The following is a 25,365-nucleotide window of genomic DNA, read 5'->3' as shown; positions in this document are numbered from 1 at the left end:
TTAGGTTTGTCAGGCGCAGGCAAGGTGCATAGTGGAAAAATAAATCCAATGTTGTCGTACGTACTTGCAAGGTGACTGGGCCCGCCTTCCGCCGCCCGAGGCTTGGCGCAGAGCGCGCTGCGAACAAACAACTTTGGCGACAGCGAGCTCCAACCCAGCTGCAACCACCGCCCATCCCACCTCCACGCTCTACACCGCTCGACACGACCGCCACTGCAACGCCGCGCCACGAAGCTCTCTCTACCTCTCACCCAAGCACATTCGCAATGGCGGGCCGCGGCGGTGGAAACCGGAACAAGGTGCTGTTGCCTCCAATCAACTTCATTTTCAAGCTCCTTCAGACGCGCGCAACCGTTCAGATCTGGCTCTTCGAGCAGATCGGAATGCGCATTGAGGGAAAGATCCGCGTAAGCAGCTTTACGTCCTCGGGACCACGCGACAGCATCTGACGCAGCGTAGGGTTTCGACGAGTTCATGAACCTCGTCATCGACGACGCCATCGAGGTCAAGCTCGCCACGAGGGAGGCCGCAGAAGCGCGTCGCTCGCTCGGTACGTTTGGCTACGATGGGCTGTGCGGACAGAATCAAAGATAGTAGACTACTGACTGCGTGACAGGCCAAATCCTCCTCAAAGGTGACAACGTCTCTCTCATCCAGAGTGTCGAGGCTTGAGCAGGCGGTTGGAAAGAATGCACGGGATATCACAAAAGCACGGTTGCGAATTGGGGAAGGGCGTCAGGAGCGGCGTAACGGGAAAAAAGAACGAATGGTTTGGAGAGCAACAGCCACATCTCTCCCTCCGAGGATTACGGCATGGACGCGGTAGGCTGGGCCTTGGTGGATCGAAGGACTGCTCCATCACCGACCACGAGGGCGTCAAGCCTCCAATCGGTCGCGTCCATAGGTACGGACTGAGCCGGCAGCAGTAGCTGCTCTTTTAATGCGAGTCCAACTAATTGCTTCGAATTAGCCTTTACATCTTCGCTGGTGAGATGACGGGCTGCGTCATACCGAGAAAGGGCATGCGGACGCCCAAAAGTTTCGCGCTGTATTGCTGGCATCTGTCCAAGAAGAAGTCGTAGAAGCCTTTGCCGTGTCCCAGCCTACCCAAATCGGCATCAAAAATCATGCCAGGCACGACAATCAGGTCCAGCCCAGAGTCTGCACCCCACCTGGCTGGATCAGTATCGCCTTCAGAGAGCCCTTTGCCCCCAAAGCTGTTCTGGCGGCGTGCGATGGACTCGGCGCTCGGGGTTGGGATGCCCCATTTATCCGGCTGGAAGCTCTCCAAGTCTCGCACTGAGTGAAGCTCAACCATGTCCATGATTGATTTGGGCCTCGACTCTGGCTGAGCCGAACGCTGATATGTGTACGGAATGAAGACTTTCTTGCCGTTGGCAATAGCGTCCGAGACTATGGCTGCGGTCGAGATTTCGCCAACAGGCATAGATAAGTAGACGCTAATGCGTCTGGCCGCCTGGTACTCGGGCAAAGCCAAAAGCGCTCTGACGGCGCGGGAGGCTGCGCGGGGCTGTCAGCACATTGGCAGCAGGCGGGTGGCCGACGAATATGGCTGACTCTGTTGTGCAATGGCATCCTGCGGCAAGGCGGTCAAAGCTTGCTTGATTTGCTTCCGCAGCTCCTTCTTGGCCGCTTGTATGGAGGCCATGTCGGTGAAACGTATCCGTCGTATGGACCCTGCTCTGCGGCGGCCGACGGCTAGGATTCGGCGCTGGTTGAAGAGCCTGCAGCGCGGGCAGGCGTGGGGCCAATGACAAGAAAGTGATCGCCGCCTGATCTGGACGGGGGATGTTCCGTCGCGGCTCCTGCGGTTCCTGCGTGTGGCTGAGAGATCTGGGGCAAAACCCTTGCTGTGAACGCGCGGGCAGGGGAGCGTCCGGGCCCGCCTGGCTCGTATCTCCTGTCCTGGGCCCAAGCCAGCGTCGTCAGCGCCTGGAGGAACGCTCAAGCTCCATCCACAACCCATCTCTCTCCGCACCCGAGCACCACTCGCCCCAAGCCGCTGCTTGGCCATCACGCCCGCCGAGTCATTCGTTACGCTCGCCCGCCGACTCGCCCGGCGCCATGCTGCTGTCCTCCGCCGTCGCACTCGTCGGCGCCACCGTCGTCGCTGCGCAGGGCGTTGCCGACGCCAATCTGTACGGCACTTGGTCGTCCAAGTCGAACAAAACGCTGACCGGGCCGGTGCGTCGCCCTTTTGTGGAGATATGTGGACTCTACCGAAGATCCCCAGACACTGACGCGCATCCGCATAGGGCTTCTACAACCCGACGAACGACTCGATGCTTGAGCCTGCCTTGCCAGGCATCTCCTACTCCTTCACCTCGGACGGCTTCTGGGAGGAGGCCTTATATCGCGCCATCGCGAACCGTGCGTCCTCTCCAAACGCGCCGTAGCTCCAGAAGCCCATGCTCACGCTTGCCGCAGCCACCTCACCACATTGTCCCAAGGGTATCATGCAATGGCAGCACGGCACTTTCGAGAAGACGTCTGACGGCAAACTACTCCTTACGCCCTTCGAGGACGGCAGACAGCTCCTTTCCGACCCGTGCAAGTACGACACGGGCATCTACACTAAATACACGCAGAACGAGACATTCAAGGTATGAGCGTCTTTCATGTGATCGGGCCTTGGGCGGATGCGCAAGCGCTGACTCCCGCCCTAGCAATACCTCATCGAGACGGACAAATACCACAACGTCAAGAAGTTGACCCTCTATCAATTCGATGGCACGCCGGTCATACCGCTTTACCTCGCCTACACACCCGCAGAGATGCTCCCGACGTCGAGCCTCACAACCGGTTCCAAGGCCACCTCAACCTCCAAGTCGAGCTCCAAAATCAAGCGCGCAGACGAAGTCTTCACTCCGCTGAAGCGCAGGATGTTGGGCCAGAAACCGGATCACATCGACGCGGATCGCTGGTGGTGGTTTGGACTGGGCATGACGGCGGTCGGATCAATCCTCTACTTTTGCTTCTGAGCAACGGTTCACGAATATGACGAGAGATACCACCTGGCGCACCACGAGCAAAGTTCAAGGGGGGGAAAATATGTGTATTCGGCAGTTCCAGGCGTTTTCCCATCAGCGACGGCATTAGACGAGCGCACGTTTTTACGAGTTACATCAAGCAAAGACAGTCGCCTAATTTTTGGTTTGTATTCGGTCCAGTGGGGGAATACTCTATGTAAGATATCCCCAAGCGTTCTTGTGTCTTCCCTTCGCAACTGTTACGGTGGTGAAGATCTAGATGGACGCATTCAGTTCTCCTCGGCTGTGCATGACGTCATAACCTGTTTTTCCGAATGCAGTAATCAAATGCGCTTTCCGTCCATCTTCTTAATCTTCAGAGAATCGATGTCGATGTCCTTGAAGGCGCGGACCTGGGCATGGTCAGGTGCAAAAGAACAGAGATGATGTCAAGCAGGAGGTACACGCACATTCACAGCCTTCATGCCCTCGAAAAACCCCGGCGTGACGGACGATATGAACAGAGCGGTGCCGCAATTCGGGCAGAAGAAATGCTTCACCCTCTTCTCGTTGAAGCTGTAGTCCTGTTTTGGGCAAGAAACGCGATCAACTTACTGCTGCCAGGGATGCTTCCTTTTCCTGCTTGAAGGGAGGCGCATTTCAGGACATTACCTTCAGTTCGCTCTCGCCGCTCTCAAAAGTGACGGCGTCGTGGGTCAGGTAGATGAGCAGGTACCCCTTGCTGACGCAGATGGAGCAGTTGCAGCTCGCCACCTCGTGCGCTCCATCTTCGAGCGGTGGAGACACCTTGGCGGAGAATTGGATGTTGCCGCAGTGGCAGGATGCATGATAGGTTTTGGAGGGGGCATTGGGGTCGGAGGTGGCAGTGGGCATGGGGGGGTTCTCGTTGGAGGACATTTTGGTATCGGTGGTAATATATGAGGTTGTTGTTCGCTTTCTTCTAGTTGAAGGATTCGGCGAGGGGTAAGGGCAGGTCTTGGCGCTAGGCAGCTGCGTGCACGTCCGTCGTTGCAGGTGTGGTGGCTGGGAAGATGGGCTTCTCAGCTGCGAGAGGGGACTCGTTTTTGGTGAGTCGATGTGGTTCTCTCTAGAGTGAACAGTCGCATGAGACTTCACCCTGGCTGATGTGTCCGTCCATGAGTGATTTACTCATGATTCCAGAGAGTAGATAGGAAAATTAACTTCCCATTAACACTCACACCTAATCCATGCTTAGAGGACAAGTCTCAGCGTTACCACCTAGCACAGAAATGTTAATTTATAATAATAAGACTTAGGCCAGGTCTAATTAAATCCTTAGTAATCGATTTACCACAAGCGGTTCACCTATACCTTAATACTTCATGTTATACGCCGTTCACCAGTAGACAGCATATGGCGACCAGAAGCGGGAGCAGGCAGGCCGCCAGAGGTCCTCAGGCGTCCCACCAGAAGACCCCTAGTGCCTTCAGCCTCTCAAGAAGGGAGAAAAAACCGGAATCTCCATTAAAGAGGTTTCTCCCACCTTCAACTTCGTCAACGCCTCTCTGGGCAGGTCTTGCCATAAACCCTCTCCTCTCCCGGCTTTCTACCATCGCTTCTTGAAGGTACACGAGGCGGTCATAGGCAGTATCGATACCGATCACCCGTCGACGACATTCTACACATTGAAGAGGCAGAAGGAGGCTTTTCTACAACCATTTGCTATCAGGGATGTGTACACTGCTGGTGTGCGAGTCCAATCGCCTGGTTTTGTTAGTGATAGTGATAGTGAGAAATGAGGAGGTAATGACTTACTAGCGCTTGTTCAGAGTTCTGCTCCATGGTGTGTACGAGTGAGATCGAAGGGTTGGGGGACGCGGGGGGGTGGGGTGTGGGGGGAGGGATGGTGGTAAGATACGAAGAAAATCGCGGAAGGTTGAGAGAAGGCGGATAAATGAGATCAGAGTAAGGTGTGGCCCCTCTCATATGCGTCCATGATGGTGGGATGGTGTTGATCACGAGAAGGAAGGGTCTCAAAATTGACGCAATGACGTGCGAGACCATTGTCCAAGAATATGAGCGCCATGATATTCTTGCCCCTCCATTGAGGTTACACCTCACCTGGCCAACGGTCGAGACTTGACTTTCAGGTTAATCTTTTGCGATCAAGCGTTTTGATAAAAGTATAGGCGACTATGATCCTACCTAATATCCCGTAGCTTCACTTTTCATTATCTTCATGCGCCGCCTCTTTCAACCCCTCATTTCTCACTCTATCCTCCTCCTCCTCCATCCTCGCTCGCTCCTTCTCCTCTCTCTTCCGCTTAACCTCCTCGACCTTCAGCCTCCTCTGCTCCCTCCACGCCGGCCCCTTCGTAACCAACACCCACAGAATCGGACTCGCCGCCAACACGACCAGCGCATGAAAAGTAAAACACCACCCCCTCCCCATCCTCTTGATCATCAGAATCACCACCGCGCTCCCCCCGGCCCCGACCAGACACCTCACCAAATTGTTCGCCGCCGTCGCCGTCGCCGGGCTCAGCGGATAAAGATCGACCAGCATCAAATTCAACACGTTGAACGTGCCCGTCAGCGTCAGGCCGAGCAGGAAAAACAGCACCAGCGGCGCGGCCAGCGGCGGCGCCCCGGCCTCGGCCTGCATGACCCAGCCGTACGCCGTCAGCGCCGCGAGGCCGACGCCGAGCAGCGGGGCGGCGACCTCGATGCGCGCGCGCTCGATGGGGAAGTGGCGCAGGTCGTCGCCGCGGCGGCGGTCGATGGCCATGCCGACGCGGGCCGCCGTGCGCCGGTAGTTGCGGTCGAGGAGGCGGCCGTTGACGAGGGGCGCGAGGAGCGCGCCGAAGCCGAAGGGGATGAAGGAGAGGCCGATTTGGAGGTCGTTGAAGGAGTAGGTGGCGGCGAAGAGGAAGGGGGCGCTGGCGGCGACGTTCATGAAGGCCGTGTACTGCGTGGAGTGAGGGATGTGCGAGTGGTGCGAGTGGTGGTGGTGGTGGTGGAAGAGCGACTGTGGAGGGGGAGGAGGGGGAGGGGGGGCTTACGACGAGGGAGTTGTAGACAAGGAGGAGACCGACGTCGGGCTCGCGGATCAGCTTCATGGTGTTGAGCGGGTTGGGCCAGCGAAGCTTGCGGGACCGAGCGAGGCGTTGCTGCGCAATGCGGTTGCTCTCTGTGGAGATTGTGCGGGAGAGTGACTGGTCCATTTTGGCGGCTTTGCGGGCGGAGAGCCAGTTGAGGACTGACAGGTTCCAACCCTGAGGTGGGATGGAGCCATTGCCCACGACGTTCCGTCCGGTCTCTGGAAAGGTGATTGTAAAGATGACAAGATACACACCCGCCATGATGACTAGGAACCAGAAAATGGCACGCCAGCCCAAGAATTGAGCAAGGAGCCCTCCAATTACAGGACCTGCGGCCGGACCAATCATCATAGGTCCCGTAGCCCAGCCCATCCATGTCCCCCGCTCAGCAGCAGTAGCAACATCCGCTACGACGCCGTTTGCGAGAGCTATCATGCCACTGCTTCCAGTGCTCTGCAGACAACGAAGGACCATCAGAGCAGCATAGGAGTCCTGCAGTGCGATTCCAATGCAAGCTCCGATGTAGATGATGAAGCCGATGATGTAGGCTGGCCTTCTCCCAGCCATGTCGGCAAGATCTCCGAACACGGTGGGGGCGAGACCTTGGAAGATGGAGTACGAGGTGAGAGACAGGTTGATGAGCTCATCGGAGACATGAAGCTCTGAGCTTAGAGTGTTGAGGGCGGGGTAGAAGATGTTTGCCGATAACGGGGAGAAGAAGCCACCCCACGCCACCATGAAGACGATGAACAACTTCATCTCCCTTGGGAACACTGAGTAAACAGGTCCTGATGCAGCTGTGCTGGCTCTTTCGAGATCTCGCGCAGGCTGCTGCTCCGGCTCTTGTGAAGTGGAAGGTCGCCGCGAGGATGTTGGTGAAGCGGGACTGATGTCTGGCGGGTGCTTCTCACTGTCCAGCTCCCGCTCTTCTCGCAGACCGCAGGCCGCATCTTGGTTGTCGGAGGAGGCCGAGATGTTCAGCTCATCATGGCGATTCAATGTACTGGCCGGTTCAAGAGTCTCCAGTGCGGCTGGTGATGCCATGATCCAGGGCCTTCAGAACAGGAGAGCGGGTTCTGGAGACGGAAATAGTTTCACGGCCCGGCAAAAGAGAGGAAGATCGGAGAAGGCATTCCAGCCACAGTCGGAGCATGTTGCTTTACCGACATCGGTGGGGACGCGGTCGGTGAAGCAAAAGCGGGAAGTGGCGCAATTTGGCGAGGCATGGTAGGCGGGACGGCGAATGAGCGATCTCTTGATGAGGGCGAAGGGTGGGTGTCGGGGGTGTCGGGATTGCCTACGCTCTGCTGGGCCCGTCGGTAATAGCGCGGATTTAAGCGGCGCGGATGCCAAGCGCGCGAAGCTCATGCGGCTACGTTGACGTGGACCAGAGCTCCGCCGAGCTGCCTCTTGCCTGGGCACATCATGGACCTCTCCCCGACCTTCAACGAAGCCCTGCACCGGCACAACAAGCCGCCCATCCAGCCCCATGCCTTTGACTTGGATGGCGTCGAGGCCTTCATGAAGGAAGCCTACCGCATCGTGAGCCGCCGCGCACTGCAGGCCTGCTTTCGCCTTGCTGACAGCGGCGCAGAACAAGCACATCTCCGAGCTCAACCAGTACCTCCGTTCCATACGCCAGTCCTATCTTTCGGCCGCGCAGCCTCCTCGCCGAAGCCAACTCGCGCGCACCAATTCGTCATCCTCGATACCACAGCACGAGAAGGAGCGCAAATACCTAACCGATGCCCAGCGCGAACAGATCGATGCCGAGACCAAGCAGCTGCTCCGCGAGCTGAGCGGCGCAATCAAAAACCTCGCCGACGCAGAAAATGTACGCCAGTCCGCCGATGAGACCATTGCGCTGCGGAAGCGTGCAACCAAAGGGCTGGGTGCGCTTGGAAGATGGGCAGCCGGCGGCGCAATCACGGCGAAGAGCCCTGAGGAGGAGCTGGAGGAGGCAAAGCAGAACACCATCAAGATACACCGCGATGGTGTCATATGGTTCCTCAGCCGGAAGCTCGAAGAGGTCAGCGGCTTCCAGGCATCCATGATGGAGATTCGGCTGGAGAGAGAGCGGGAGAAGAGCAAGAGCGTGCTCTACAAGGCGCGCAGCGTCGCGTTACCCCCGATGGACGACCCGAGTGGATACTCTGGCACGAAAGCAGCAGGTCTAGACGAGAAGACTGGGCAGCATGTGGAGCAGGAACTGAGCGCGGAACAGCTCCAGCTTTTTGCGGAAGAGAACCAGGACATGCTCAAGCATTACGAAGACACGCTGGACAAAGTGCGGTATGTAACGGCGCTCTCCCATGGCAGCCCATGCACCGCGTCAGACTAACGAGGGCGTCAGGACAACGGAGCGATCTCTCCTCGAGATATCGGAGCTGCAAAGCACGCTGGCCACCAACTTGTTCGAGCAGCAGGCGCAAATCGATCAGCTGGTGCAAGACTCGCATCTCACGGCGGAAAACGTTGGCAGCGGCAACAAGGAGCTCAAGAGGGCGACGGAGAGGAGGAGCATCGCGCAGGCCATCTTCTACGCGACGTGCGCCATGTGCGGGACGCTGGTGGTGTGGGACCTGATCATATAGCTTATCGAATGGGAGGCGGGGATTTGCATGTGAAGAGCGTGACAGCGCGAGGCGGCGGGAGAAAGCGGCGGCGTGATGTCAACAACTCTGGGGCACAGTGCCGTTAGTGGCTGCGGAACCTCGGTTTGCGGCCCCTCAGCGAACCCTGACAGAGGCAGTCTCGCGTGACGGCTATTATAAGGCTCCCAAGCCTCCCCCGGAAATTCTATTCCACCCGTGCGCTCCACTCCTCGTTGCAATCCTCAGGCCATCCCCCTTCCCCAGAGCTGCCCTTGCTCCGTGCATCCATCAGTCCGACCGACCAGGCAGTCAGGCGCTGCGGTTCCGCTGGTTGGCCTGTCCTTTTGCGGAGTAGCTGCGGCCCGCTCGCTCAATCGATAAGCCGATCCTCCGGGGTAGAGGTACGAGACGCGGAGAGCTGCCCTACTTTAATAGCCCGTCATGCCACCGCCGACACCATCCTTCCCCGCCGCTTCTGCAGACCCCACCTCCGTCATCCCTAGCCCGCAATCCACCTCGCAGTCCTCGTCGCGCTCGCGCCTGCAGCAGCTATCCGCCCACATGTCTCCCGCAACCAGCTCCGTCTTCCACGCCGATGTCGTGCCCAAAGCTCCCGAAGATCCGCTCTTCGGCCTGATGGCCGCCTACCGCGCGGATAATAACCCGCAGAAGGTCGACCTGGGCATCGGCGCGTACCGCGACAACACGGCAAAGCCCTGGGTGCTGCCCGTCGTGAAGAAGGTGAGCTCGCAGCTGCTCCGCCCTGCCCTGCCCCGCCTCTCCACGGCGCCGTTTCCGCGCGACAGCGGGTGCTGACTGGAAGCGATCCTATAGGCCGACGAGATCCTCCGCAATGACCCCGAGCTCAACCACGAGTACCTGCCCATCGCCGGCCTGCCGCAGTTCACCTCTGCCTCGCAGAAGCTGATACTGGGCGCCGACAGCCCCGCCATCGCGGAGAAGCGCGTACGTTTTTCTTGCCCCGCGTCGAGTGCTGTGCCGCTTGGCGCATGCGAGCTTGACTCATCATTAGTCAAGGAAACAGACTGCTGACACGCCAAACAGGTCACCAGCCTGCAGACCATTTCTGGCACTGGAGCCGTCCACTTGGGCGCTCTGTTCCTGGCCAGGTTCTACAATAAGAAGGCAGACAAGACCGTCTACTTCTCGAACCCTACCTGGGCCAACCACAACCAGATCTTCACCAATGTCGCCTTCCCTGTAAAGACCTACCCCTACTTCTCAACCAAGACTCGCGGCCTCGACTTCGATGGCATGATCTCCACCATCAAGGATGCGCCTGATGGCAGCATCATCCTGCTTCACGCCTGTGCACACAACCCCACGGGTGTTGACCCTACCCAGGAGCAGTGGAAGACTATCGCCGAAGTGATTCGCTCCAAGAACCACTTCCCCTTCTTCGACTGCGCATACCAGGGCTTCGCATCCGGCGACCTGGCTAAGGACGGCTGGGCCATCCGCTACTTCGTCGAGCAGGGCTTCGAGCTGGTCATTGCACAGTCATATGCCAAGAACTTTGGTCTGTACGGCGAGCGTGCGGGTTGCTTCCACTTCGTCACGGCGCCCGGCTCCAACGCTAGCGATGTCGTCGACCGCGTCGACTCGCAGCTCAAGATCCTCCAGCGCTCCGAGATCAGCAACCCGCCCATCTATGGTGCCAAGATCGCCTCGACTGTCCTGAACGACCCCGCCCTCTTCGAGGAGTGGAAGGACAACCTGCGCACCATGAGCGGCCGCATCATCGATATGCGCAAGGCGCTGCGCGCTAAGCTCGAGGAGCTCAAGACTCCCGGCACCTGGAACCATATCACTGATCAGATCGGCATGTTCAGTTACACTGGCCTGACGGAGGCGCAGGTGCTGAAGATCCGCGCCGACGCCCATGTCTACATGACCAAGAACGGCCGCATTTCGATGGCCGGCCTGAACACGAACAACGTGGACTACGTTGCTGCCGCCATTGACAAGGTGGTGAGGGAAGCATAGGGCAACATGGACGTCTGAGAAGTAGCTTGATGACAATGATGAGCATGGGAGGATATGCAGCCCTGTATTCTGTACGGCTACGAAAAATATCACACACAAGGAGTCAACTGCTGTATTAGATAGAGAAGCTTCGATGCTATTGAACGCGTAACGGCGTGAACCGGTTCGGAGCCTCGAACTTTGCTACAATCAATCCTCATTTTTATTTTCCACTTTCGAGCACGTCTTTGCCACATCAGCTCAGCCAGTATACCGCTTCTGCGTTTTACATCTCGACTAACGTGAAAGCATTATCTGAAACCCCAGTCCGCCTTTTCGAGGTAGTTCTACATCCAATGCGGTATGCAAATCCTAAAGCCCTTTTCCAGCTCGAGTGAATAAAAGCTGAACAAGATCGAGAGAAGAGATACGCCCGCTTTCTACTACAGACAATATATCGCCGGCGCCCCCCTTCATTAATCCTTCGCACACTAAACCAACATGCACATGTTCTTTTTTCTCGCGCATAATCTCCCCCCACCCCATGTCTGCTCGTCGAAACGTTCTCTCTTGAACAGCGGAGAAGGAAAGGAAAAAACGCAATTCGAGCGAGATTGCCTTGTTTTCCTTTTCTTTCTCTCTCTCTCCTCCCTTAGGACCGGAACGATCCACCCTAAAGCACCCGACATGTTTCAGCGAATGGGCAATCCAGCCAGAGAACGAACGAGAAGAACAAGCCACCACTTCTACGCCGGGGAAAGAGGAAAAAAGAAAAAAAAGAAAGAGATCGGTAACGGAGTAAAAATCAGCCATGACTGACCCTCGCCCTCTTCCTCGCGCTGCGCGGGAGGTCCGCGGCCGCGGCCGCGCTGCTCGCGACGCCAACGACGGGCTCGCCGCTGTGACCACCGCCACCGCTGCCGCCGCCGCGCTTCTCCTTGGCGTCGAGCACGAGGCTGAGGACGTCGAAGCCGAACTGGGGGAACTCGAGGCACATGGCGCGGAACTCGTCCTCGGCGTGGTGGCGCAGGACGTGGGAGCGGTGGGCCCAGAAGGCGGCGACGGGGCGGCGGATGGTGCGGTCGTCGGGCGCCGTGTTGGCGTAGACGTAGCGGGCGTAGGCGATCTCGCCGCGCGCGGTGCTCTCGGTGCGGTGGATCTTGGAGTGCGCGAGCGACTTGAGCTCGGGCAGGCCGAACTTGTCCGCCAGCGTGTAGACGCGCGCGTGCCGCAGCAGCTGCACGCCGTGCGTGTCCGGGCCCGGTGCCGACGGGTCCGACTCGAGCTTCGAGTCCTTGTCCGCCGAGAGCCGCTTCGGGAAGTATTCGTTGTGGTAGAGGTATTCGAGGAGGGAGCCCATGGCGTCGAGGTCTTCGTCGACGAGCTCGACGCGGCGGCGCTGGGAGTGTGGTGTGAGGGGCCAGGGTCAAACGGGGGCAGAGGTTTGGATTGAGGGTTGAGAGAGAGAGAGCAGGGTGTGCTTTTGCTTACGGAGTCGCTGTCGGCGAATTGGGCGCATTTATCTGCGAAGTAGGGCGACTTGGTGAGCAGCGCCTGGTGCGCCGTGAGGAGGGTTTCATCCTCGCCCTTGCCCACGACGAGCTCGATGATGGGCGACTTCAGAAAGCTGTTCGGTGGTGCAAACGGAAGGGACATCGTCAGCGACGCATTCAATCTTCTCTGAAAGCTCAATTGCTTCCACCCGGAGCTCCAATTGCTCCTCATCCTGCCCCGAAGACGATCGTGAATTAGGAATTGGGGTGGTTTGTGCTTACTCCAGGAACTTGACCACCTTGGGGGTCTCGGGCTCGATCTCCGCCATCTCGACGCCCTCGTCGTTGTCGTCGCCTTCATTGTCGCCTTGCTGCTCGGGATCGTCGTTGGTGTTGTTGTTCTCTTGCGCGGGCTCTCCGCTGTCGCCCATTTCGACATCGGCCGCTGGCGTGCCCTCGAGCGGTGTATCGGTCGTCGATGCTTGGTCCGCCATTGTTCCTGCAGCTCTGGTTTGCTATGGTTTCGTGCGCGATCTCGGCATTGGGGTGGGGCGGTTTCGCGTGGTGCGCGACGCGTCTAGCGTTGGAAGCGGGTGGGCGCGGACAGCAACGCGTTGCGCCGGGTCGAGCTCAATTGACGATACTGCGCGACGACGGAGAACGACTGAAGTGGATCGATCGATAGCAGAAGCCGAACAAAAGAGCGGGGTTAGGCGGCGCAAGTGGTGGGAGAAAAGGGAAAAGACCGTGGCTGGTTCGCCTGTCGATGGAGAGAGTGTGGTGTAAGGCTGGCTCGGGCGGGCTGGAGCTCCCCCCACCCCCGGTCCTGACGCGAGCTCCATGTCCCTGCGTCACGAACACACTCTGATCGCTTGCGAATATTAATTACTTTGTATTATTAGGGAACAACTCCTGCTTCAGGCTCCAAGTCATTGATGTGTACAGCTGTGAGCCATGAATGAAGGAGGATATTACTATGTTATTTGTATGCCGTTAAGTCTGATAGACAAATGTCTTGTACGCGTCGCTCTATGCAAACGCCTCGTGAAAGGATATATAAACATTATGTACAGACATTTACAGCCTGCCGCCCCGCTCCCTGAACCTCTCGCCGGTGGAGGGGATCGGCTTCTCGGCCCTCAACACCCACAGGAGCCAATCCTCGAGCGGCAGGAAGACGAAGAAGACCTTGTTGCAGGCAAACGCGATGAAAACGTAGCAGGTGGCGAGGCCCGCATCCAGGAGGTAGTGGTTGGCAGTGGCCACGATAACGGTCAGGATGAATGTGGGGTAGGCGATGCCGACGAAGAGGTAGAAGAGCTTCCAGAATGCCGACTTCCTCATCTCACCGCGCTCTAGCGTGCGGCGGAAAATGCCCGAGTGGTAGATGAGCGTCATGCCGATGCAGAAGGCGTAGCCAAAGTGCATCGACGGCATGGCTGCGAGCGAGTTCACGTACTTGCCGCTCATCCACACGCTCTGAGCGTCGTCATGGCGGACCGTGTCCAGGAAACCGTACTCCTTCGGCAGGAGACGCGGCGGCATGCACGGGTAGAAGATGAAGGTCATGAACGCCATGAAGTTGGTCAGGGTCATGGTGCGGCGGGCAGTAGCAAAGGTGGGATGCGACGGCGCGATGTAGTAATACCAGCAAATGAACCTGATGCACGGTCAATAGAGATTCTCAAAAAAAAAAAAAGTCGAAGATATGCGTGGGTCCTGTCCTTACCCGACGGTTCCTGGAATATGGATCAACGCATACGCCTTGTTCAGCGCGGTCAAGGCGTCCTGGTGGCCGTGCATGAACCACTGCTGTACCTGACGCTCCTGGACGGGGAAAAGCCAGCTGAAGCCGCTCAGGTGCTCGAACTTGAGCACATTGATGCCATGCTCCTGCGCCACATTCCAGATGCCGGACTTTGCGAAGATGCGCTGCGAAGTGATGGCGGTCATGCGGTAGAAGGCGTAGTTGATGATCCAGTAGAACATCTCGATCAAGAATGGGAACTTCTGCAGGATGCGACTGTGGACGTTGTTCTTGAAGCGCGACGTGTTCGGCGTCTGCACGACGATGCCGCAGCAGCACTTTCGCTGCTTGGGCAGATGCTTGGCCGCAGCGACGGGGTCCTGGGCGTCGTCCTCGTTCTCAGAATCATACCGCAGCAACTCGTTGCTCGAGCGCTCGGAGCCCGGCTCGTCATCCAGTATCGACTTGTACGCCTTCGGTTTGCGGCGGATCGAGAAGCCTTTTCGTCTCGTCATGTACATGGCGCCGAACAGGATGGACGCAACCATCTACGATGGATCGTCAGCATCGGCGATCTTCTTCGCTGCTCCGCAGTATTTCACGTACCAAGGGCTCCGCCCAGCCAGGCAACACCCACGCGGGCTTGCTGTTCCATACCGGGTCCTCGATGGGGTAAGTGATCGTGTCCGGCTTCATCGTGGCGGCTGTACAAGGCGACGGGTCCGCCGGAAAGTCGTGTGTGTGCTCGTATGTGTAGACTGGATGCGATCGAAGGGAGCGTCGGCAGCAGGGCCTGGAGGAGCGACGGCAGGTGAGGGGAGACGATGGAAGGGACACAGCCGCACTGGCGGTGTTGTAACGGGAGGGCTGCACGACCTGACAGGGCTGGAAACTACCCCAAGAATTGGTCTCCTTCCGGCGTCCGCAATAATAACGAGCAGCCCCCGGGTACACGCGTCCCGGCGTGACAGGGATGCCGGGTGCTCGTGTGCCTCCTGCGTTGCCGCCAAGACCCGCTAGGCTGCGGTCAGCATAGGTCAAGAGGCAAAGGCCGAGAGCCAGGCATCGATTTCACCGGACGTTGACGCCAGTCGCTGCGCCGGCCGCAAAGCCTTGCTGCTAAGGGCCATGGTTGCGGCGGTGATGGTCCGATCCCGCGCGCAGATCCGGCAGTCGGGCGTGCAACTGGCCGAACGCATGAGGCCGAGGAGCCGCGTCAATTCGACATGTCCGTTACCAATGGCTAGCGCAGTATATTAGGAGAGGAGCTACAATCGTCAGGTTCGCCGCGAGGCCCGCTCCGCTCCGCATTCCGCCGACGTATCAAAGAAGCAAAAGCTGACCTGCCGCATTATGTCATCCAACATCAAACGTCAAACATCCAACTGAAAGCCTGCCTGGCCGCCGGCCATCCAACCACCGACGGGCCAGTAACTCCGTATCTTGAACCCAAACGCCAGTCAACAATGGTCCTCATTACAGTTCCAACATTATCGGCCGTCATGCTGGGATCTCGACGCCGCCGCCAGCCCGCATCAGCAAGTAGCCACCCAGGCATCGAAGTCGAACTCCGGATGCTTGTTCTGGACATGCCTCTTCAAGTTGTCCCTCCTGCCCGTAGCGGTTGCGCAACCATCTACCGGGCATGAGTTTCCTGGTCTGTCCGCACTGTGGGTTGTTTTGTGACGCCGGAGATCCTTAGGGTGCACAAACCCTTTCCCGCAAGTTCGGCACGTGTGCTTTTTCGTATCGTGGTAACGCTGATGACGCCTGTCGATTCGGTTAGCGCAGAGATGCGAGAGACGACGCGGAAACTCCCACCTCAAATCGTCCTTGTTACCGAAGTTCTTAGAGCACGTCCGGCAGGAATGGCTGGTATGTGACGTGTTGACGCTACTCTCCGTCACCTGGTCGTCGGCCGGCTCCCTACATACGTCTAGCGTCGCCGCCGACCCCGACACCAGGCCTCGCTGCGGTGCGATGTTGTTGTTGGCAGTTCCTAAACCGGGCGTATACATGCCATTCAGCCAGGGCCCCATGCCTCCTCCTGTATCCTCGACGGTTATTCTCGGGGGTCCCAGGCGAGTGGTTTCAGGGTCAGGCCCGATACTGCCAAAATCCATCGCCTCGCCAAGAAATCGGGAGGGATCGAGGTAGTTGGTCTGGTCGACAGAGGGTGCAGAGGGGCCTGACCCTGAGTATGTAAAGTCATCTGTGAAAACAGCCCCCAGATCCAGCTGTGGATCTATGGTCAGCGAGCACTGCCCGTCTCCGCCGATGTCGTAGTCGGTAATTGCCTGGTCGCATCCCCATTTGTACGTAGGATCGGTGGTATAATACTGGTTGCAGGTGGTGTTGGAGTAGTCGCCGGGGTTGCTGTGCGAGTAGGTGCTCGTCGGCGGAGACACGAACGTAGCGTTGTTGTTGGTGTCCCAGCCGTTGGACGAAACTACGGACTGAGAGAGATGAGCTTAGGGCCCGACAGGCTGCCAGACCGTGCGTACCTGGTCGACGTCATGGTCGAAGTCCTCAACGGTGAACAGCGAATGCTGGTCAAATGAGAGGTCATGTGCGGTGAAGCCTGGGTTGAGTCCGGCGAGGTTCCAGGTCCGCGCGTGGTGTCCTTCCGTCTCCTCTCGCCGGCCGCGAAACGAAGACATTGGCAGGCAGCGGCGGGTACAAAAAGCGGGCGGCGGCGTGAACGAATGAGCCCGAAGCCATCGATATGGCCCCAGGCACGGCGAAGGCAGCGATGGTGGGTAGCGGCGCAGGCACGCGGCTGGAGGAGGGTAGGGTGCTGGGTAGTGAGTAAGCGACGACAAGTCGGAGGAGTCGAGCTCAGTCAACCATGTGCGAGGAGGGACGAGGGCACGCAAGAGGCCGCACTAGGCTGCGGCTCTGCGGGTGCCGGGCTGTGCTGGCTCGGACGTCGCCATGCTGCACACGACGGCTGCAGGACTACAGCAGATATCACTGTAAAGATGTTTCAGCTTCCTGGAGCTCTGTTTCCCCGTCCAGCAGGGTTGGTGAGGGCCTGAAGGTCCCGCGCGGCGTGCGACGCCAACATGCGGAGAAGCGGGAATCGCGCCCTATCAGGCTGGAGCGGACCAATGCCGGCGGTGGCTGGCCCCACGTGATTTGCAGGTGGTCGCTCCGGCCAGGCTGAGGTGCGCGGCGCGTGCAGCTGGTGGGTAGGTGAGCAGGTGAGTGGTCGTGCACTTGCGCACCGCAATAGATCTATGAAGAAAGCGCGGGCCCTCGAGGTTCAGCCGTGCCGTTGAAGATTCACTATCTCATAGCGCCGGCTTCTACGTCATTGGCCGGGGCGGGACCGAGGGACAGGGCCCTTTGAGGCTTCCCTAGGTAGGTCAGCGTACCTAGGTAGGTAGCGGCTGCCCGGACCCGAAGGCCATGTGCCGAGGGCATCGCCCGAGAGTCGACTCGCGTTGGCAAACTCCCACCAGGCGTCCGTTCACATGCTTTACTCCCCGGTCGCGCCTCTGCTCACCCACAGTCGCCTCTCCGCAGCCTGTCAGACTCCACTGCGCCGCTCTGCAATGATATAGCCCCGCATCCACGGTACAAGAGCCATGAGTGCCTCTAAGGCCGTGCGCGGCACCCACGTTGTGCTGCGCGCAGCCTGCGGCCGCCAGACGGGTGCGCGCCGCTTCGCCAGTACGCGCTCCGTAAGAGCGTTGCGTCTCCAAGTCTCGCCGGGGCGCTGGGCACTGCCCCGACGCAGTGGCGCATCCGCTCTACCGGCTACCAGGTCATTCCAGACAAGTTGCGCGAAACGGCTGGCCACGGTTGAGGCTGTGAGCAACGGTATAGCCCCCTCCCCTCTGCCCTGCATGCGACGCCGCTGACCCCCCGCCACAGCGAAAACCTACGAACACGGTCCCATTGCCGAGTACAACTCGCGCGTCGAATCGGGACGCCTGCGCGACGACGAGCACCAGCGAGGTACGCGCCACCACAGCCCAGAGACCACAGCCTAGCTCACCCGGCACCTAGGGATCATCGACAATCTGCAGGCCCTTCACGTCACCCTCTCCAAGTACCAGTTTCCGCCCGTCGTCCATCCCACAATAGAATCTCTTCAGCCGCCTAAGAAATCTCTCCTTGGTTCGCTTTTCGGCTCCAAAGAGGAAGGATGGAAGCCAGTCATTTCGGAGAACCTCCCGAAAGGCATATACATGTACGGCGACGTCGGCAGTGGGAAGACCATGATGATGGACTTGTTCTTCGACACTTTGCCGACGAACATAAAGTACAAGACTCGCATCCATTTCCACGGGTTCATGCAGCAGGTGCACAAAGAGTTGCATAGGATGAAGCTGAAGTACGGAAACGATTTAGATCTCGTTCCGTTTGTGGCAGCGGATATCGCGTCAAAGAGTCAGGTCCTATGCTTCGATGAGTTCCAGTGTACCGACGTTGCAGATGCCATGATTCTCCGGCGCCTGGTGGAGTCGCTCATGGCGCACGGAGTCGTTATTGTGACAACCTCAAACCGTCACCCAGACGACCTGTACAAGAACGGAATTCAGCGGGACTCCTTCATACCTTGCATCCAACTGCTCAAGTCGCGCTTGCGCGTCATCAACCTGGACTCGCAAACAGACTACCGCAAGATTCCGCGGCCGCCATCGGGAGTGTACCACCATCCGCTTGACGAGTCAGCTAAAACGCATGCCGATCGCTGGTTCCGTTTCCTTGGCGACTTCAAAGACGATCCGCCGCACGAGGCCAAGCATGAGGTCTGGGGTCGTGAGCTCTCGGTTCCAAGGGCAAGCGGGAAGGCGGCCATGTTCTCTTTCAACGAACTCATCGGACGAGCAACAGGCGCTGGCGACTACCTCGAGCTGATGAGGAACTACGAGGCTTTCATCGTCACGGACGTTCCTGGCATGAGCCACAAGTCTCGCGACCTGGCAAGAAGGTTCATTACATTTATCGATGCGGTCTATGAGAGCAGGGTACGTATTGATGGTCTCCCTCTATTGTAGGCGTGATCTAACAAGCGTGATAGGCTAAGCTTGTTCTCACTACCGCAAACCCTCTCAACGAACTCTTCATCACACATGACGAGCTCGAAGAGGCGCAGAAAGAAAACAAACCGGACAGCGGGGAAGAACATCACATCCCTGACGCCATGCGGAGCCTTATGGATGATCTGGGCATGAACATGGCAACGCTCAAGAACTCGTCCATCTTCACCGGAGACGAAGAGCGGTTCGCATTTGCCCGTGCCTTGAGCAGACTGGTGGAAATGGGCAGTCAGGAGTGGGTAGAGCGAGGTCTGGGAATGGAGAAGCTTGGCGGCAAGGCTGAGAAGGATAGCTGGCTGAAGGTACGGAGCAGATGGAGGGAAGACAGCATGTAGAGGTAGAGTGGCATGAGTCCATGGGCTCCCGCGAGATACCAGTTCGGTCGGTAGCATGGCGTTTTGGATTCAGCAGTAAGAGGCCAATACGCATAGCGTTTAACATATTCGGCGGCATCGCTTAGGACGTCTGCAATGCCTCATTTCGACGGGTTTCGAGCGGTGTGATGCAGATGGCAGATGCTCACTGGTGGAAACGGTCGGGTCCAGTAGTTCACAGGGAGAGCCGGCTTGGCGGTATGAAGCTCGGTATCAAGCTTGCCTCTCCTACACATGTCCGGGGATCAATCGCTTGTAGCGGGAGCACGGTCTGACAGCCTTGCGATCTCGCCTCTGCCCCACTCGCTTAAGCTTCTTTTTTAAGTAGCCGACAGTGTCTCGGCAGCGTCGCGCATCTCCTAATCCGGTTGCTAGACGGACGTGCAACTCACAGCGCCTCAGAGCCGCAACGTCAATGCCGTGCAATGGCAGACGAAGTGGGATTTGCGGACCATATCGAGCTCCTGGCGCGTCGAGAGCGACTGCTTCCGCCAGCAGCTCGACGCATAATAAATACTCGTTGTTTGCCGACCAACTACACCGCCATCATCACTTACTCGTTCGCACTCCTACAGCGTGGATCGCCATCTCTTTCTGCTTCTCTATCTTCCGTCATTCGCTGCGCGAACTTGCTAATCCATAATCCTTCACTGTCTCTCCCGACCCACCGAAACAAGCACCAACAAATCACAACAATGCATTTCGCCACCGTCGCCCTTTTCCTAGGCCTCGCAGCTTCTTCTTTGGCGTCTCCCATCTCGCATTCCGCCAATGGACTCGCAAAGCGGGCTATTTTGAGCGAGCAGAGCTACGCCGATTTCCAGATTTCCGACGGCCAGGCCGGCAACGCCCTACAAGAAGTCAACCAAAAGTTCCCCGTAAGCTTTCCCATTCCTGCATCGACCACACCAGGGGGAATCATCTTTTTTTTTTTTCTAATCACCACCGCCCGCGACAGGTCACCGACCAAGACCCGGCCAACGTGTCGCAGGAGGACCAGGACATCATCTCCAAGGCGCGCGAGACGGCCGAGGACGCGGAGACGGGCAGCGGCGGCTTCAACGAGCAGATCGAGGCGGCGGGCGAGGACTCGGACGAGGGCAAGGCGCTGCAGGTGGGCAAGATCAAGAACAAGGTGCTCAAGCTGCAGCTCGAGGTGCTGGACCTGCAGATCAAGCAGGCGCAGGGCGACGACCAGACGGACAAGATCGCCGAGGAGCAGAAGAAGCTGCAGGAGAACATGCAGCAGGACCAGGATGCCGCGGGCCAGACGAGCAAGAGCGTGGCGGACACGTTCCAGGGTTGATCACATGTGGCGATGGTGATGACACCTTTTCGGGGGTGTTTTTCCTTTTTCTCTTTTTTTTTTTTAGTCCCGAGCGTTTTCCTTCTTACGTTCTATACTGGGTTTGGCATGATGGAGAGAGATGAAAGCTCCGAGAGCGAGGGAAATGCGGGGAGGGATGCCGGAACGGATGCGCAATGCTCCATGGAGATTGACAATAAATGAAAACATACCGTCACAGGATCTTGTGGAAACCGTACCTCTCTGAACCTTGTGTGGTAAGGCAGTGTTGCATCCTACTTGCTGGTTAGTGAAAGGTACTACTTTCTCGCACCATGAAGTGCGCAGAAGGCAGGTAGTGAAGCGGAAATTCAGGCGGTAGGACGACTGTGCCTTCCCTTCCGGCAGGGTGATGACCGAATGATTTCATCGCCTCGACCGGGGCGACACAACTCAACCTTGACCGCCCGAAACACCACCACTCCGCCTTGAGCCCTCACCGCCGGGACAGCTGTCGACATCGGTCTTGTGGGAAATGCGCGTACACATGGCAAATGGCACCTCTGCGGACTACTTGTATTGCAACAAATCCGACAGAGCCACGATGATCCCGGAGATCTCACTTGAAAGCGATGCGATCGGCAGTGCAGCCCAGGATTGGCATGCCACGATGCTTCATGCAGGCGGCCTGATGGCCGATGTGGGCTTTCGTGTGCCTGTTGTCATTCTGCCATCACTTGCACCGCCATGTTTCGTTCAGCCAAGTCCCGGATGCTGTGCCATCCGCTCCACATCCTTGTCTGAGGTGCATGGTTCAGGGCCGTTGGCTCATTGCTCCGCTTGCTGCATTAGCACCGTTGGAACGGCTTCTGCGCGAATCAAACAGACAAACAGCACTTTCGCCCCTGAGTTGATTACCAGCCGTTGAAGGCCTGAACCAGTCTCGACGGACAATGCGCCACCGTGCAAAGATTGCCATTGCTCACACCGTCGATCTACTCACTGTGCTTGGCCCGTCACCAGCTGCTGCCGCGTAAACCCCACCAAGAAAGGCAAAATGCCCCACAAGCTTCCTAGGCGTTTCCCGAGAGCCGTACAAGCGACAGAGGAAGATCAACAAGAACCTTGACTGTCTTCGCTTCCAAGCGTGGCGCCGCGCAGAGCCCATCCATACTTGGAGTATGCGTGTTTCCTGAACAGTAATGTATCCGTAGGAATTGACGTCAGATCTTGCTTTGGCTCCATTCCCCCTGCGTCCTTTATATTGTTTGTAGAAATCCTACCTCCCTGCATACCGGATTGTTCCTGTTTCCTGCGAATATGCCCTCATCACCGGAAGATGGTAAGCACCCTTTACACCTCTGATGTGCGATGCGAGTCGGCTCCTGGCTTTTGATGTGTACTCACATTCCACAGGTGACCATCGAGGTCTATTGACTGATCAGAGCAGCCCGCCTCAAGGGCCTTCAACCAGCGATCTCTCGAGCTTTCAACGAACATTTAGCGATGAGGAACATTCTTCGGACCGGGATGACCAGCATCCACTGTCCTTTCAGCAACAAAGTCATGCCAGAGAAACCACCACCCGCAGCGAGCATGAACAATCACTACAGGCCAAAAAGGAGAAAGTCGATGAGCTTCTGGCTCTAATGGAGAAAAGCCAGAGGCAGATTCAACAACTCTTCCGGTCACAACAGGCTGTACGTGATGTGATGGATGATATAACGCTGCAAGATCTGCCGCAGGGGAGTCCGCTGAGGCCGAGGGATGGAAATGGTAAGTAAAGTCCTCTTCTCGATGGTTGTTGTTGATCGATCGTGTTTCAACTGCCGCTAACGCAAGAGTTTCAGAAGACCTTATTTACGATATCCGCCGTGATGGAAGTAAAAGGACCACCGATTCAAAGAGGTCAGAAATGTACGGCGCATCGGCTCGACCGGAGGAGCCATTTCGTATGCCTCCGCATGCAAAGTTTCAGCCTCCCATCGACGATGACTACTACCAGCTGAACCCTTGGTACGGCCAGCCACCGAAGCGGCCTGTCTTTGGTCTCGGAGGCCCACTCCCTCATACTGTCCGCCGTGCGGCCAACAACTCGGAGAAAGAAGCTCTCCGAAAGCAGGACCCGGAGATGGGGCAAGCAAACCCGCAGAATCAAGAGAAACTCTTCAGTCTTGGTGCTCCACTGCCTCATAAACAAGGTTCCCGACCCGTGTCGAGCCACGAGCCTAGCCATAGCCTAGCCAGAAGCCTTTCGTCGCAGCGAAGTCGCAATCAGAAACATGCATCCAGGAGGAAGCCGCAACGCAAGGCCATCTTCAAGACACCAGAAGAGACTAGGCACTATAACGAAAAGAAGCCCGACGAAGCACAAGCTACCGCTTACCAGACTGGTACAGATGAAGCCGGTCCACAGTATGGCGATGGGCAGTCTCAGGAGCATCTAGATCCTTTTGCCAGCTTCGACAGAATCGGGGAAGATTATGACGCTGAGGAAGAGGACAATAACGCAAAGTCCCGGGGGCGCAACGAGCAGGAGGGAGACGGCCCGGACGCCACAGAATGGGCCATTGACTCTGAACCTATCGGACAGTACGACAGCGAGAAGGGGGCAGAGACTGGCGAAAAAGATCCAAACGAGCTGCGGAATTGGTGGGCCAGGATACGTGCCAAGCACCCCGAACCTCTTGCCGAGTTCCTTTGCGTAAGTCATGGTGGCATGGCGCAGGTCTGCATCGCTTTCTGACAGTCGCAGACATTGGTTTCCATCTTCCTCGGCCTGTGCGCGACGCTCCAAGTCAACCTCGCCAAGGGAGAGTACGGCGACTACGAAACAAGCTGCTGGGCTTGGGGGATCGCCTTCATGTTCGGCATCTACGTCGGCGGCGGCGTCTCGGGCGCGCACATGAACCCGGCCATCTCCCTCTCGCTCTGGCTCTTCCGCGGGTTCCCGCGACGGCAGATGCTCATCTACTGGGGATGCCAGCTGCTCGCGTGCACCTGCGCGGCGGCGCTCGCGTTCGGCGTCTTCCGCGACACCATCCTCGACGTGGACCCGGGCCTGGTGGACACGGCCACGTCGTTCTACAGCAAGCCGCAGGCGTGGGTCGGCGCGACGACGGCCTTTTCCACGCAGCTCATCGCGGCGGCGGTCATGATGATGAGCGTGCTGGCGCTCGGCGACGACCAGAACAACCCGCCCGGGGCGGGGCTGCACGCGCTCGTCATGGGGCTGGTGGTGACGGCGCAGAAGATGACGCTCGGGTCCAACACGGGGGTGGCGCTCAACCCGGCCAGCGACTTCGGGCCCCGGCTCGTGTGCCTGATGGTCGGGTTCAACACCGACATGTTCACCGAGCGCGGGTTCTGGTGGCTGTGGGGCCCGTGGGCGGCGACGGGGTGCGGGAGCATCGTGGGGTGCTCCATGTACGACTCTCTCGTTTTCGTGGGGAGCGAGAGTCCGATCAACTACAAGATGGCGGGGCACATTGTGGACAGGGTAAAGAAGGCCAAGAGGTTGAGCAAGTGAAGGGAGGGTCATGCTGCGGGAAGCTGAAGGAAGTCGACCTGTCGACTGGATTGGATTTGGTGGCCTTGGGTGACACTCAAGAGCTTCTAGAGCTTTTCTGGAAAGCCTTAGCTGATCGACTGCGAAACCCTGGGATTGGCGGCATGGCGTCATGTATGCTAGCCATTGGTGGGAATAGCGGCAGGTAACGCAGGGGAGGGATTACACAAAAGTCATTGCCGTGCTCGGGCCTTCCTGATCGGTCGCATCTTCGACGGCTGTGGTTCGACTCACGTTTTGGTCCGCATCTGAAAGTGGCTACATGGGATCGGCCGGGAGAAAGGGAGTCCGGGATGGTGGTGGCTCGGTCTCGGTTTCGCGTGGGCGCGCTAAGTAAGCTGTGGCTAACGGGTGGGCGGACGGGGCGCGTGATTGGGCTGTTGGCTGCACATGGAGAAGGACAGTCGCGAGCGGTGAAGGGCAGCGGTTCCAGCGGATCTTGTGCTCCTGGCCGGATCAATAATGGCTCTGTCTTTCGTCCAGGCCAGGTGCAGTCAGACAGCTGCCTGATTTGGTAGCGTGCCAGCCGCCACGCGCGCCCGTCGATCAAACAGGGATGCTGTCTGGCTGTCTGTCCAAACCAAATGGCCGCTGCGTGCTGCGACAGCGCGAGTAGCGAAAGACTACCATGGAGCTTTGGTCTCTAGCTAATCTAGTCTGAGCGATCGCCGTCCCCGGCAACTCACCCTCCCGAGAGGATCAACACACGCCGCGACCCCACATCCACTGCGGTCGACATTATATATAATCTATCCTCATTCGACCTCGCCGGTCTTGCTCTTGCCCCTCGTTTCCTTCGACTCACCGGCACTGTTGCACTCAGCCACGCCCGCCTTCTGGATATCTGGACTGACTCGCTCAGCACGTCCCCACGATTCAATCCGGCCGTCATAGACTTCGAGCTCGACTCTCTCCCTCGCGCCCGCGCGCCCACCGCCCCGCCTCCCAAACAAATAAGCTTATACCCATCCCACCTCGGGAAAAAAAGAAGCTCATTCCGAACGCCGCGTTCATCCATCGACGTCCGACCTTCCGCCACCTCCGGACATAAACCTTAAATATCTGCCCTTAAATATCCGCCGCAGCAGCACTCTTCCATTCCCCCCCGGGGCAAGTTCAAAAACCCGACTCCGCGAAAAACAAAAAAAAAACAAAAAAACAAAAACAGCCGCCCAAAAACCAAATACACCCACC

The 25,365-nt window shown here is 58.0% G+C and overlaps 13 protein-coding genes across 13 annotated transcripts; 7 read left to right on the top strand and 6 right to left on the bottom strand.

Annotated features, from left to right (window-relative positions):
* Positions 1 to 266: 266 nt before the first annotated feature.
* Positions 267 to 672, top strand: BKCO1_12000115 (small nuclear ribonucleoprotein e; the record flags this gene model as incomplete). Its single annotated transcript, XM_020270606.1, has 3 exons — positions 267 to 407; positions 460 to 550; positions 617 to 672. 3 exons carry the CDS (start codon positions 267 to 269, stop codon positions 670 to 672), a joined length of 288 nt encoding a protein of 95 aa, XP_020132652.1.
* Positions 673 to 806: 134 nt separating this feature from the next.
* On the bottom strand, positions 807 to 1,669 carry BKCO1_12000114 (5-formyltetrahydrofolate cyclo-ligase; the record flags this gene model as incomplete). The annotated part of the gene is made up of 3 exons (XM_020270605.1): positions 807 to 952; positions 1,012 to 1,521; positions 1,579 to 1,669. The coding sequence occupies 3 exons, from the start codon at positions 1,667 to 1,669 to the stop codon at positions 807 to 809; spliced, it is 747 nt and encodes a 248-aa protein (XP_020132603.1).
* Positions 1,670 to 1,809: 140 nt separating this feature from the next.
* On the top strand, positions 1,810 to 3,002 carry BKCO1_12000113 (rot1-like protein; the record flags this gene model as incomplete). The annotated part of the gene is made up of 4 exons (XM_020270604.1): positions 1,810 to 2,205; positions 2,277 to 2,391; positions 2,449 to 2,624; positions 2,688 to 3,002. The coding sequence occupies 4 exons, from the start codon at positions 1,810 to 1,812 to the stop codon at positions 3,000 to 3,002; spliced, it is 1,002 nt and encodes a 333-aa protein (XP_020132647.1).
* Positions 3,003 to 3,334: 332 nt separating this feature from the next.
* BKCO1_12000112 (aldehyde-activating protein) lies at positions 3,335 to 3,908 on the bottom strand (the record flags this gene model as incomplete). The annotated part of the gene is made up of 3 exons (XM_020270603.1): positions 3,335 to 3,403; positions 3,461 to 3,574; positions 3,663 to 3,908. The coding sequence occupies 3 exons, from the start codon at positions 3,906 to 3,908 to the stop codon at positions 3,335 to 3,337; spliced, it is 429 nt and encodes a 142-aa protein (XP_020132646.1).
* A 1,285-nt stretch (positions 3,909 to 5,193) lies between these two features.
* On the bottom strand, positions 5,194 to 7,117 carry BKCO1_12000111 (mfs general substrate transporter; the record flags this gene model as incomplete). The annotated part of the gene is made up of 2 exons (XM_020270602.1): positions 5,194 to 5,940; positions 6,035 to 7,117. The coding sequence occupies 2 exons, from the start codon at positions 7,115 to 7,117 to the stop codon at positions 5,194 to 5,196; spliced, it is 1,830 nt and encodes a 609-aa protein (XP_020132648.1).
* A 381-nt stretch (positions 7,118 to 7,498) lies between these two features.
* BKCO1_12000110 (t-snare protein) lies at positions 7,499 to 8,667 on the top strand (the record flags this gene model as incomplete). Its single annotated transcript, XM_020270601.1, has 3 exons — positions 7,499 to 7,615; positions 7,668 to 8,365; positions 8,427 to 8,667. The coding sequence occupies 3 exons, from the start codon at positions 7,499 to 7,501 to the stop codon at positions 8,665 to 8,667; spliced, it is 1,056 nt and encodes a 351-aa protein (XP_020132649.1).
* A 441-nt stretch (positions 8,668 to 9,108) lies between these two features.
* BKCO1_12000109 (aspartate aminotransferase) lies at positions 9,109 to 10,674 on the top strand (the record flags this gene model as incomplete). Its single annotated transcript, XM_020270599.1, has 3 exons — positions 9,109 to 9,408; positions 9,502 to 9,633; positions 9,733 to 10,674. The coding sequence occupies 3 exons, from the start codon at positions 9,109 to 9,111 to the stop codon at positions 10,672 to 10,674; spliced, it is 1,374 nt and encodes a 457-aa protein (XP_020132501.1).
* Positions 10,675 to 11,458: 784 nt separating this feature from the next.
* On the bottom strand, positions 11,459 to 12,640 carry BKCO1_12000108 (uncharacterized protein; the record flags this gene model as incomplete). Its single annotated transcript, XM_020270598.1, has 3 exons — positions 11,459 to 12,052; positions 12,145 to 12,280; positions 12,429 to 12,640. The coding sequence occupies 3 exons, from the start codon at positions 12,638 to 12,640 to the stop codon at positions 11,459 to 11,461; spliced, it is 942 nt and encodes a 313-aa protein (XP_020132500.1).
* A 583-nt stretch (positions 12,641 to 13,223) lies between these two features.
* On the bottom strand, positions 13,224 to 14,589 carry BKCO1_12000107 (uncharacterized protein; the record flags this gene model as incomplete). The annotated part of the gene is made up of 3 exons (XM_020270597.1): positions 13,224 to 13,806; positions 13,876 to 14,441; positions 14,500 to 14,589. The coding sequence occupies 3 exons, from the start codon at positions 14,587 to 14,589 to the stop codon at positions 13,224 to 13,226; spliced, it is 1,239 nt and encodes a 412-aa protein (XP_020132505.1).
* Positions 14,590 to 15,393: 804 nt separating this feature from the next.
* BKCO1_12000106 (uncharacterized protein) lies at positions 15,394 to 16,553 on the bottom strand (the record flags this gene model as incomplete). Its single annotated transcript, XM_020270596.1, has 4 exons — positions 15,394 to 15,552; positions 15,607 to 15,663; positions 15,828 to 16,349; positions 16,398 to 16,553. The coding sequence occupies 4 exons, from the start codon at positions 16,551 to 16,553 to the stop codon at positions 15,394 to 15,396; spliced, it is 894 nt and encodes a 297-aa protein (XP_020132504.1).
* Positions 16,554 to 17,483: 930 nt separating this feature from the next.
* BKCO1_12000105 (mitochondrial atpase) lies at positions 17,484 to 19,279 on the top strand (the record flags this gene model as incomplete). Its single annotated transcript, XM_020270595.1, has 4 exons — positions 17,484 to 17,718; positions 17,773 to 17,856; positions 17,908 to 18,872; positions 18,926 to 19,279. The coding sequence occupies 4 exons, from the start codon at positions 17,484 to 17,486 to the stop codon at positions 19,277 to 19,279; spliced, it is 1,638 nt and encodes a 545-aa protein (XP_020132503.1).
* Positions 19,280 to 20,013: 734 nt separating this feature from the next.
* BKCO1_12000104 (small secreted protein) lies at positions 20,014 to 20,624 on the top strand (the record flags this gene model as incomplete). Its single annotated transcript, XM_020270594.1, has 2 exons — positions 20,014 to 20,196; positions 20,277 to 20,624. 2 exons carry the CDS (start codon positions 20,014 to 20,016, stop codon positions 20,622 to 20,624), a joined length of 531 nt encoding a protein of 176 aa, XP_020132502.1.
* A 1,299-nt stretch (positions 20,625 to 21,923) lies between these two features.
* On the top strand, positions 21,924 to 24,132 carry BKCO1_12000103 (aquaporin-like protein; the record flags this gene model as incomplete). The annotated part of the gene is made up of 4 exons (XM_020270593.1): positions 21,924 to 21,945; positions 22,020 to 22,379; positions 22,454 to 23,307; positions 23,359 to 24,132. 4 exons carry the CDS (start codon positions 21,924 to 21,926, stop codon positions 24,130 to 24,132), a joined length of 2,010 nt encoding a protein of 669 aa, XP_020132509.1.
* Between the last annotated feature and the right edge of the window lie 1,233 nt (positions 24,133 to 25,365).

The sequence above is a fragment of the Diplodia corticola genome (genome assembly GCF_001883845.1).
Source record: "Diplodia corticola strain CBS 112549 chromosome Unknown scaffold12, whole genome shotgun sequence".
Lineage (NCBI taxonomy): Eukaryota > Fungi > Ascomycota > Dothideomycetes > Botryosphaeriales > Botryosphaeriaceae > Diplodia > Diplodia corticola.
Note: the sequence above shows the minus strand (reverse complement) of the source record. Positions and strands in the feature narration are given on the sequence as shown.